Source organism: Hipposideros armiger, unplaced genomic scaffold (assembly GCF_001890085.2).
Source record: "Hipposideros armiger isolate ML-2016 unplaced genomic scaffold, ASM189008v1 scaffold_481, whole genome shotgun sequence".
Classification (NCBI taxonomy): Eukaryota; Metazoa; Chordata; class Mammalia; order Chiroptera; family Hipposideridae; genus Hipposideros; species Hipposideros armiger.
In genome coordinates, this window is record NW_017731831.1 from 835,344 (window position 1) to 847,160 (window position 11,817).

General features: G+C 37.4%; 1 protein-coding gene across 1 annotated transcript in view; it reads right to left on the reverse strand.

The window, feature by feature from the left end:
• TRAPPC11 (trafficking protein particle complex subunit 11) overlaps nt 1–11,745 on the reverse strand; it is a 47,361-nt gene extending 35,616 nt beyond the window's left edge. The window contains exons 1-6 of the mRNA XM_019666960.1: nt 11,605–11,745; nt 9,638–9,862; nt 7,074–7,243; nt 6,413–6,483; nt 5,478–5,592; nt 111–210 (exon numbers count right to left, since the gene is read on the reverse strand). Of these exons, the coding sequence (XP_019522505.1) occupies nt 111–210; nt 5,478–5,592; nt 6,413–6,483; nt 7,074–7,243; nt 9,638–9,841 (660 nt within the window). The 5' untranslated portion in view covers nt 9,842–9,862; nt 11,605–11,745. The remainder of the gene's footprint in view (nt 1–110; nt 211–5,477; nt 5,593–6,412; nt 6,484–7,073; nt 7,244–9,637; nt 9,863–11,604) is intronic.
• Between the last annotated feature and the right edge of the window lie 72 nt (nt 11,746–11,817).

Consider the following 11,817-nt stretch of genomic DNA (forward strand, 5'->3'; position numbering starts at 1 on the left):
AAAAACATCGAAGTATTAAAGATACTTAATACTCCCCCAAAACTAATCAGTGATGAATAATCTGCTCTAGAATGCCCCTATAATTTCCTTCTTTAGAAAAAAACACATACCTGGTGTGTTGTTTTATTCAAAAATTCTTTATGAGATTTTACTCTTCTGATCTCAGTGTAGTAATAAGTCTGTGCATGTTCATAAAACGCATTTTCTAACCTGTTAAAAAAAAAAACACCAACATTTGAACACTAGTTATTTTAAACCTAAGTGTTTTCAAGGATCACACTTGTAAGAAATGAAAATCATACTTGTAAGAAACGAAAGTAAAATTCTGAAATGTCTAGTTTATCTCATGATTAAAATAAAAAGTAAAGCAAAATATAACCTACATTTCTCGATTTAAAAAAATCTAAAAATAAGAGGCCTTAAAGGCCATTTAAAATTATTCACAATCCAAAAAGTAACTGGTAAAAATAACTTTTTGTAGTTTGTAAAAAGTAGGGAATCTCTAAGATTACTTACACCATTATTTTATAATTTTATAAGAAGTTTGAAAGAAACAAATATCCAACACTCAATTAGATTTGACTATTTTTGTGATTTTAATATTTAGGGTTTAAAGGATAAGAAAAATAACGGGAAAAGGACCAAAAATGAGAACTGGCAAATGAGGTGAAATAACATTTGTATGATGTAAATGCTGCTTCATCCATAACTTTGAGATTACATAGGAATAAAGAAAATCCGGACAGAGATGGATAAACAACTCAAAGCTCCTTCTGTGAAAAGCAATACCTCTCCTAAGTATCTGCCTAGGGCACAAAAGAAAGCTGAATTCACAGTCAGATACAGGTGGAACTTTAAACTTTTTCCTCTTCAGAATAGAACAGAATTTTGGAGTTGTATTCAAAGGGTTTAAACACATCTAAGGAAGTACGTAAAGAAAAAGAAAAAAAAGGATAACTCAAAAATTTTTTAATTAATTAGATACATTTTAAATTGGACTTTTTAAGATTTTCTATTTTCAAAGCTATAGTTTAAATTTTTTTTTAATATGAAAATAATTTACATTAGATTTTAACTTTGAACCATAAAAAATTTGAAAGAATATTATTAACCTAAGCTGAACTTTATAAAATTTATGAAGTTTTATAAATGAGTACCAGTAAAACGCTGATCAGAATGTCTAATCTTATGGTAGCCAGAAAAATGTCTCTAGGTTATTCTGAATGATTAAAAACAAAATTCTTCTCAACAGAGAAACCTATTTAGTCTAGATTAAATCAGTAAAGACGAAAGATAAGCTTGGTTTTAGTTTTCAAGCTGGATGATAGTCAAAGATAAAACACCTGTTCAATAGTTAATACAGAGAATTAAAAGTAGGCCTGATAAATCCTATTATTTCCTCTAAGCTTATACAAAAATCAAATCCCTTCCTCCCTTTAAATATAACAGATTAAATAGTTATATATTCCTGGATATAGGATAAGTGTGCGACTTTCATTTTTTAATCCACACTTCTATGCTATTTGAGGGTTTTATTTTTATTTTTTTTAAGAACAAACATATAGGCAGTTCAAAACATAAATGAATATATGACAGATCTAGTCAAGATGTGAGGAAGTTAGTGAAAAGGCCAATTCTTTTAGCAGATATCCCAACATTCTACTGTTAAGGTAGCATCAAACAATTAAGAATGCTTTTTTGGGGAGAAACAGACCTTGAGATCTAAAGCAGAAAATCCAACTAATTCAGTTTTTCCCACTTAGTGATTTAAACTGGCTGAATTCTAAATATCCGTGCTTTTTCATGACATTCCTGTCCTCAAATAGCCACTACTTCCTTCCCCCTCATCTAAACCTTCACAGCACAGCTGCAGTCCTTCCTCTCCTTTAAAGCTCAAAGCCTTCCTATGCCACAGCTATCCATTTGTTCTCTGAAATCCTCCCGGACTTATAAATGGTATTAACAGGTTGTACATTTTGTAAACATCTGATGTTTAACATGGATTCCAGTCTCCTTAATTACATTAGTTCCTCCATGAAGGGAGGAACCTAAATGACTTGTTTCGAACCAGACAAGACATATACAGACACATGTATATATATTGGGTTGTCAGAAAAGTCATGATGCATTTTTGCAACGAAAAACAGAAAAAATATGCCATGACTTTTCCGACAACCCAATACTTATTTATATACACACATATAAAAACAGACATCTACACTTTAAATTATTTGACCTGTCTCAAAATAGAATTTATCCTACCAGATAATTCAGATGAAAATTCTGATAACAAGCATCTCCCTGCTGTAGTGACTTATTCTGCAGATCTGTGGTATTCACTCCAGCAAAATTCATGCAAAGATAATATGGATGACCATTTTATCTTTTTTCTGCAACCACTACACTAGCACATAAATCAGGCACTCTTTTTAGAGTATGCAAACATATAAGTAACTACAGCTGAATTCTGAAAAGCTATCACTAACACTAGGAAACAGAGCTATCAGTTCTCAGATGAAGAACACTCAAGCTTCCAAGCTATAGATTCGGATTTAAGTCTAAAAGAAAAGAAGCTTTCCTGAATTTTGGCAACTATGTAATAGGGAAAGACATTCACATAGCTCTAGGGGACAAAGCAAGGAGTTACTGTATGCTTAAAAGGAAGTTACTATTGAAGGTAGATCCTGGGCTAAAGTCTGAAAATAAAGGTAGTAAGAAAGAAAAGCAGAAGCAATAGCATAAGTGTCAGACTACTTACATCCTTTCCTCTTTTCCCTATGGCCTATTCACTAAGGGTGACAGAAGGGGGAGTCACACTCTGCTTCAGTACTGTCTCACCCATCAAAACGCTCACGGCAGTCCCAATTCTTACTTTAGGGAAAGACATACAGATCAGAGATCCAAAATCTAACCACATGGATCTGTGTATGTGTATATGTTGTTTTATATTTTTAACAAGTGAGTTCAGGCCTATTTGAACTTTTTTTGAAATAGTTTTAAACTAGTCATAAGATTGTTCCCAATATTTTCCAGAGTGCAGTTGATGATGATAGAAAATAATTATATAGACCACATATTTAAATTCGTCTCAGAAAAAAATAATCAAAATGCTGAGATACTTCATTGTCAGCACACTCTCTATATAGCACAACTTTCCTCTGAAAAGCAACTGCTTCCTTCCTTGTTATTAAAATGTAACCTTTGTTTTGAAAGGCAAAGTTTGAGTTTTTTAATCTGTTTGTTAGCATGACAGTGACAGCCAGCCTGTTATCCTAAAAGGAAAAGTCTAAGAATTTAAAACAATTGTCTTTTTATAAAGCAAAATGCTTAACTCATCATAAGTATGACAATTCTTTTAAGTATTTTGCATTGAAACCATCATTGAACCTCTCTGGTAGAAAAGATTCTCACTCAACACATTAACACAAGTTTTATAAACATTCTACCACTTTACTTTAAACAAATTTAACCAAATCACTGACATCTTGTAACATGTATAGTTAATACATCAAAATGTCCTGAAAGCACACAAAGGAGTAAGGGTGCCACCAGTAACTCTGCTAATCCTCCCAGATCAGACACTGAGTATGAAGGTTTACTGATATTCTGCTTTATTCTCTCTTTCTCAAGAAAAACACATGTGGATGAAGGGTCTAATAATGCCTCCCCTCATCTCCAATGGACTGCCTTATGCACCCTGTGCTCACATCCGTATTTTGGAGGTCTTGCTTTTTACATCAGTCATTTTGACACTATACTCGTTATTGAAATGTTTCATTATTCCCAATTGGACCACAGGGGTTAAGGGCAGAAGCCGTATACTGTTTCTCTTGTATCCATGATCATACTAAATGTGAAAGCTGAGGAGGACGGGATCACCAAGCATGAAGGCAGGGCTCTCAATCTCAGCACTATCAATGTTTGGACCAGGTAACTCTGTTGTGTGGGCTGCTCCATGCACAGTGGGGTGTACGGCAGCATCCCTGGCCTCCACCTGAGAGGTGTCAGTTTAAGACGCCCGCTGTCGTGGCAATCCTCAGTGTCTCTAGGCATTCCCAAATGTGCACTGGAGGGCAAAATCACCCCCCGTTAAGAATCACTGGGCCGAGGTATAGGACAGAGGATAATGACTTTCTGAAGAGGGCTGCATGACAACTGAACCTTAAAAGCTGAGTAAGAGAGCACCTAGACAAGGAGGGCTGGTGTGAAAGCACACTGACAAGAAACAGCACTGGGAACAGGGAACTATTGAAACACAAAGAACAGGGAGGAACTGTACAGGCCCGGAGAGGCGGTCAGAGGCCAGCTGGGGGGATGGGATGAGCACCGTGCCAGCACAGGCGGTCTGCGTGTCTACCAGCTGCCTAGATACTGCACCCTCCTCTCTGGGCTCCCCGGGGGTCATAAGCTCACATTTAAAAACAAACTCGGCATCCTTTTCCTCTGCCCTCTGGGTAGTCATCTCAGTTTTATCCTTAGCTCTACTGATCTGACTTTCTATAACACCAACTTGACTCTATTGCTTCCAATGTGGAGATTGATTTTGCTAACTGCATTTAGTTTTATTACAGTTCATCTTTTTTTGTTGCCTTTTCATGCTCTTTCTGAATTTACGCTTCTCTTTCTTAGAAGCCATTTCATTTATATACCAATGATAATGGCATATAATTTCCCTGTAGGTCATTTTTAGATGTTTGCTTCTGAGAGACAGGAACAAATAGGAGAAAAGCAATAATCAAAGATAAACTAAATTGTTCTTAAGTTTAAGGACACTTATGCAGAGTGAAAGGGAAACCATTTTATAGTTAAAAATCAATGAAAATGCTCATATCTAAATACATCATGGCCAGAAACTTAATACTTTAGAACGTCTCCTCTGCAACACTAAAGGCTAGAAACAAGATGGACAATGGTCACATAATTTGTGAGATAATGTTGTGTCCTAGGGTAATAGGCCCTTTACATACACAGGCTTTATAAAGACATTTAAGGTATGATGGGGCTCAGGCCCTTAAAAATGATTTAAATATATACATCAACATATCGAAAATGAAGCAAAACAACAGGCCAGAAATGGAGTTGCTCAGATGAAACAACAAATATGTCGTAAAAGGACATACAGCAGTTACTGAGAAGTACAATGAAAAAACATGTAACTATTTTTCTAATGATGAAGTTGGCCTAGATGTATACATATGGTGTCAATGAGGTAATGTTATGTGGCAATTCAGTCTCATTTTTATATAAAAACACATTTTTCGGAAGGAAGCTTAAGTTGTTGATAGTGGTTACCTCAAGGAATTGGAGAGAAGGTTAAGGAGTTGACAAAGGGGACTTTTACTTTTGTCTTATAGCCTCTGTACCATTTGAATTTTTCCCATGAACCTGTTTTATTTTTTAATAAATGGGTCTAAGCTACCAATTTCTCAATGCTTAATGAATACTATCAAGGAAAAAAATCTAAAGGCTTTGTTTACCTTATAATATAACCCACCAGGTGGTCGGTGTGGGGCAGTACAAACAAAGACTTTCCTGAGAGTTCACACGCATGACATAAGGCTGCAGCCCTCTCTGAAGCAATGACATCTTCTCCTGTTAAAAAGTCCCATAAAGATAAAGAGAGAAAATCATTAATGTCATTTTTCTAAATGAGCATTTCCCCAAATCTGAACAGTATCATTAAGAATAAAAACCCAAACCACTTTCACCATGCCAGTAGGACTCCTGGGGTCCTAGAGAGCTCCGTGGGGTTCTTAGAAGTTACAAAGTTCATATCTATTAGGAAACACTGTGGATTTTGGACTGAGCCAAGACAGACAGGCCAAGTAATGCCAACGGATATGCTACGTAACTATTTCAAAAACCATAACTAATAATGAAAGCAATAATTCATGAAAGTGATTTCCAAAACTATTTAGGATGCTGCAAGTTTTAACACAGAAACAAAAATATATTTTCGCCTCTCAATACCTGAGAAGGTAGAAGAAACAAGCATCTGAAACTAAGGTATTATCTTACAGGAAATTAGAAATCCAATAGCATTTTTCTTAGCCCTATTGCAAATTCAGAAAAAAATATTACAGAAGATATTACACAATTCAATTTGAAATACATCTTAGATAAGTAAACAACCTTAAAAAAAAATCAACTGAAAAACTGTTTTGTCAATTGATACGTGCCTACATAGGGAGATAAGTGGAACTCAGAGAGTAGGATTTACGAGGATTTGCACTCTTCAATATTTTTAATTGTTTATTATAAACATATATTCATGCATTATACATACTTTTTAAAGTTAATACGCCATCTTTCCCATAACTGAATAAATAAGATTTTAACATTAAAAATTATGCCTCCTGGTTACAAGAGTTGGAGGTATAAAGCAATTAATTAATTATTAACTTTCTGATACCTGGGGGTAAAGGGGTTTTCTTCTGAATCAGAACCACTGCAACTTTTGTGTTTCTCCCTTGTAAACTTTGCCTGCAATGGAAAATAATAAAATTAATTAATTAAAATTTTAAAAAATGTATTCAAGACAAACTTTATTCAAGTTCGATAATTCAAACATAAATTTCAAATTTAAAAAAACCCTATCATACAAAGAAACATATATGCCACAACTTAAATTTTAAAAGTATCTCACATCAAGCTTCTAATCCTTACAAAAATCTGTTTTAAAAGCAAAAGTTTAATATGTAATTTTATGTAATGGTTATAACTTATTTCTTTATAGTGATACATGACAGAGTTGTCATTAAAAAGAATTCTTTTGAAACTGAAATGGTGATAAAGCAAAAGTGTGATATTGACAAAAGAGCAAATTACTGTATCTTCAAAAAATATAAGCACAAGAAAAAGCATATGGAAATTCAGACCAATTTGTCTTCTGATTTCTTCACGTTGCTTAGCATTACAGAAGTTCATATTAATGCTTTCTGTTAGGAACTGAACAAGTCTCACTGGAGGTCAGCAGTCCCCAAAGTGACCACTGCAGCCTAAACAGCACTCAGTGGCCTTCAACGAGTGTTAGTAAATGAGAGACATGTACAGACAAACGGACAAGACCAGACCTGACTATTTCCACTCTGGTAGCACACTCTGACTGCTTTTCTTTCCATTGAGGCTCATCCCAGTCCAGTTCATAGAACACAACCACCAGCGCTGGCACCAGGTTCAGATGTTTGTTCATCCAGCCGGTCTTTAAGATCCCTTTCGGAATGTACCATTCATAGGAAGTTCTCTAAAAAGGTTGGCAAAAGTGGAAAAGAGTTACTTGATAATCACAGCAGCAGCAACCACCTGACCTTGAGTGCCAGGCAATTTATGTGTCTTTAGCTCATTCATTATATACACAAGCCATTTTTTTTTTGTTTATTTTTTTGTTTTTAAGATTTTACTGAGGAATCGGGCAAGAGGAACAGACAAGCTGCTGTTCTTTTTGTTCTTCAGTCTCGTTGTGGAGAACGTTGTTTCACTGGCCCATGTTGGTATTATCATTGCGCTCTTCCTGGGTGAGGCAGATCGGTCGCCAGCCATTGGACAGCTGCTCACACTGGCTGCCGGCCACTCACAGTAGCTCACAGCAGCCCACTGGCGACTCTCAGCAGCCCAGCTCCAGGTCGAGCTGTTGTTCACCATCTTAGCTGTAGAGAACACAGCATCACTGGCCCATGTGGGATCCAAACAGGGGCCCTGCTGCTCAGAACTCGTGCTCCCAAGCCAACTCTTAACCAACAAGCCACTCGGCTGGCCCACGAGTCATTTTTAAAATGAAGAAATTCTGGTTAACAGATCAAATAAGAGCTAGCAAGTACTACAGGTAGAATCTCAACCCTAGAGCTGCGACACTTTCCATTTAAAGAATGACCAAAGCCAAGTGTTTCTAATTATGTCACAGCTCTCAAATGTCCTGGAAGCAAACAGCCCTCTTCCAGGTCAGTTCTACTTATATTCCTCACCCCAATTTCTGTTCCTGTAAAAGCTGCTCAAACTATTATCTAAAACCCAACATGGTTTCATTTGTTTCAAGACATATTAACAGGATGACATTTCACCTTACTTGTGGCTAAAGGAAAAAATGAAGAACAATTCTTAAATACAGAAGCAGCACAAGAGCATTCACTCGGGAGTCAGCACTGAGTGCCGGGTCATGGGGAGGGGATGCGGCAGGTGGATTAGCCCTGGAGAACTCAGCTGAAATTTCTAATTATTTCCAAAGCAACTGCACTGACTCCAACTACTCCAGCTCATGTTCGTGTAATGCCTGCTTCAAGTGAGGAATAACAAGAATAGTAAAGGAAGAACTGGAAAAAGGGAAATGAAAAGTTCCTAAACTGGAGCATTCATTGAGGAGAAAAGGGAGGGAGTTGTGCTGGGCAATTGGCCTTCATTGACAGAAATACATTAATAAAAAAAAAAAAAAGTGTACAGGCCAGGGTACTATTATTTGCAATGTCAGAGAGAGCTCTCTGTTTCTGTTTCTTCAGCTGGGTATATGGAACTGTCTCGAGTGTGTGCTTCGCAAACAAAAGAATCAGCAGGTGACAAAGTCCTACCCTTGCAGAGTTTAACTGAGGAGGCCTGGCATTTATATTTTTAATAAACTCCAGATGATGATGATATACTTGGTCTAGAAGCTAGTCTGTCAGAAACACTACTCTAGGGGAAAAAAAAGCTGGGGGGTGGGGGTGGGGACTTTGAGCAATATGCCTTGTTAGTTAAGTGTCAGACCAAACTCATACAATTATGATAAATAAGAAAATCAGGGACATAGGGACATTCTTTTTTTTTTTTTTTTTTTTTTAGCTGAGCCATCCTGCCACCTGTTGGCAGGTCAGCTTGGGCCCATGTGGGAATCGAACCGGCGACTATTGCTCAGAGCTTGCACTGTTCAGCAAGCTCTTTACCAACTGAGCCACTCGGCCAGCCCAAGAAAATCAATAAGTATCCATAACTTTCTTTAAAAAGTAAATTGACATAGTAAGCACTATATATACATTAGCCACTATTAATACTATCATAAATATTATTTTCCTAGGTAAATCAGGGTCTCTATTACGATGCTCACCCTAAAAGTCAGTTTTGAACCTAACACCTGTCCTCATTCCACACTGAATAAACTGTTTTAGTTTATGTAGAACTCCCTAAAGACAGACAGTATGTCCTATTTAAATTTCTATCGTCAGCCTATTGCATGGTTCCAGGTACCTAGCACAAAGCAAGTGCTCAAAACAACGTGTGTGAAATTGAACTGAGCTGTAAAGTCCATGGATTCTATAATGATACTGGTAATGATGAATGGGGAATGTGAGACCTTCCTTTTAGGAGGCCTTTATGGAGACTTTGGGTTTCTTTAAATAAATGAAAAAAGGAAAACCTAGGCTCATAGGATAAAAGGCTAAATGATTATAAAGTAATTATTCCTCTGGGATTGAAAAAAAAGAAACTCTTACTAAAACATACCTATAGTGTATTACATACATGAAAAAGTCCTGAGTTTTCTTTATGCATCACTGTAACCATTACCTTAATAAACTCAGGGGTTTTCCAGCACAAACAACAGGAGCAAAAAAGATATATGCACATATAGAGGAGAGAAGGAGAGCACCCATGTAATCATAATGTCATTCATTACCTTAGGTCTACATTTGGGATACTCGTGGTCACCTGGGAGCACCTTGAAAGAAATTGGTACCCGATCAGCCCTCCGATTGGCACAGAAAGCATCCCAGACAGCTCGGTGGACAGCATTATAAACTACATCCAGGCCAGTAAGAGTAACAAAAGCCATAGGCCGACAACATAATTCCACAGGGAAGTCCCATTGTGTTGGACTCATGCTCAAGGCGTTAAGAAAAATCTGAAATACAAATGTTAATACATTCATAACTAATTTCTTTAAAGTCCATATCCATATCTAATATATGAACCTCCACCACTTAGAAAAATTACAAAATGGCAAAAGACTTTGAAGTGTCTGCAACTATCAAGCAAATACAAGAGATCAAAAAGGAAAACTTTAATTCCTAACTTGACCTATTGAAATTTAATTATTGTTATTGCATTTATAAAAAATCTTTCACATTACAAAGGCTATAGTCAACTTTAAGACAAATCAGTATTTTCATTAACATCTCAAAATGCACACAGAACTTTGGGATGAGCAGACCAAGAAAGCAGGAACACAGTCAAATTAAAATGGTCTCATGACCTACTTCAGCTATAAAGAAAAATAATTATTGACTTAAATATACAATAAACTACAAATGTCTCTAATTTCTCTGCAATTGCTAACATCTAACTTCTGAATTCCTGGGATAGTTTTTAAATAATATGCTGATTACCTAAATAGACTCAGCCCTCCAAATCCCACGGTTCCCTAGCTGCAGATTCAACCAACTGCAGATCGAAATATTTGAAAAAAAAACAAAATATTCCAGAAAATTCCAAAAGGTAAAACTTGAATTTGCCATGCACCAGACACGATGCTGAATCCACGGAAATGAAGTGATATGTATGCATACCCTGCTGTACCCTATATGCATTTTCTAGCAGTCACACTAAAAATATAGAAACAGGTGGAATTAATTTTAATGCTATTCTATTTAACCAACATACCCAAAATATTATCATTTCAACATTAATGTAAAAATTTACGTTTTTTTGTAGAAAGGTTTCAAAATCTGGTGTGTATTGTACACTCACAGCACATCTCAATTCGGCTTAGCCTATTTCAAATGCTCAATAGCCACATATAGTTACTGGCTACCATATTGGACAGCACAGCTCTAATTATTGTAATTCTGTCCCCCCCCAAAATTCCCTTATGAAATTCAATCAGAAATTCTTTCCACATTCTACCTTAAAAGCTTTGACACTTGAAATGGTCGTGTTTATTCTGCAGCAAAGGGATGGGAATGGCAAAGGACAGATACAGAGACTGTATGGATCTTGATGGCAGCCTGTAGAAGAAATTTCTCCCGGAAGAAGCCAATGAACAAACTAATCAAATCACGACATGAAAGGTGTAGTGCAAGGGAAGTAATGTGGAAGCTGGCAAGGAAGATAACAGGGAAGACTCTTGGAAAGGATGATATACTGCAAAGAAAGGTGACCTCATCCAAGTGGATAATAAAATGTATGTGGTCACTATTTTTTAATTAACGGAGGTTCAGTGTGTAGGACCTAAGGCCAGTAAGGATAAGATTCAAATAAGTTCAACTACAAAACGGTTCAAATAAGAGCGACAGTTTGGGGCCTGGAATGATGGGGGGGGGGGGGCTGATGTTGATGTGAAGCAACAACCGACTTAAGAAAAGGTACCGTCCCAAGGTCGCAGAATTCTGTCCTTGTAGCTCCAATGAGAAAAGGCGGAGAACATAACACTGCAGCCCTATCTTCCTTCTCTCCTCCTCCTCCCCCATTAAATCTGGAGTCCCTAGAAATAGGTGCGTTTTTTCTTTAGGGGCTAAACGAGAAATGCCAAAATTGCACCCGCAGACGCCTCAGGAAAACGCAGGCCCCCAAATCAGCATTGTGAAGAACGAGCTCTCTTCCTCGGCGGTCTCGCCTGGCCCCGCGAGTCTCCCGACCCAGACTCACCCAGGCCGCACGCCCTGGGCTCGCTGCAGTTGTGGCCGGTCGCCCCCAGCCAGGGGAAGACGAGGGGACGCAGTATTAGCCTGTCCGTGCAAGCCACCGCCTCACACCCAGTTCTAGCCAGCGACACTTCCCTAGGGCCACCTGCGTAAGCACAGGAAGTACTTTCTAAGCTTGAGTGACAGCACTCTACACCAATCGCCCTCACGGAACTTT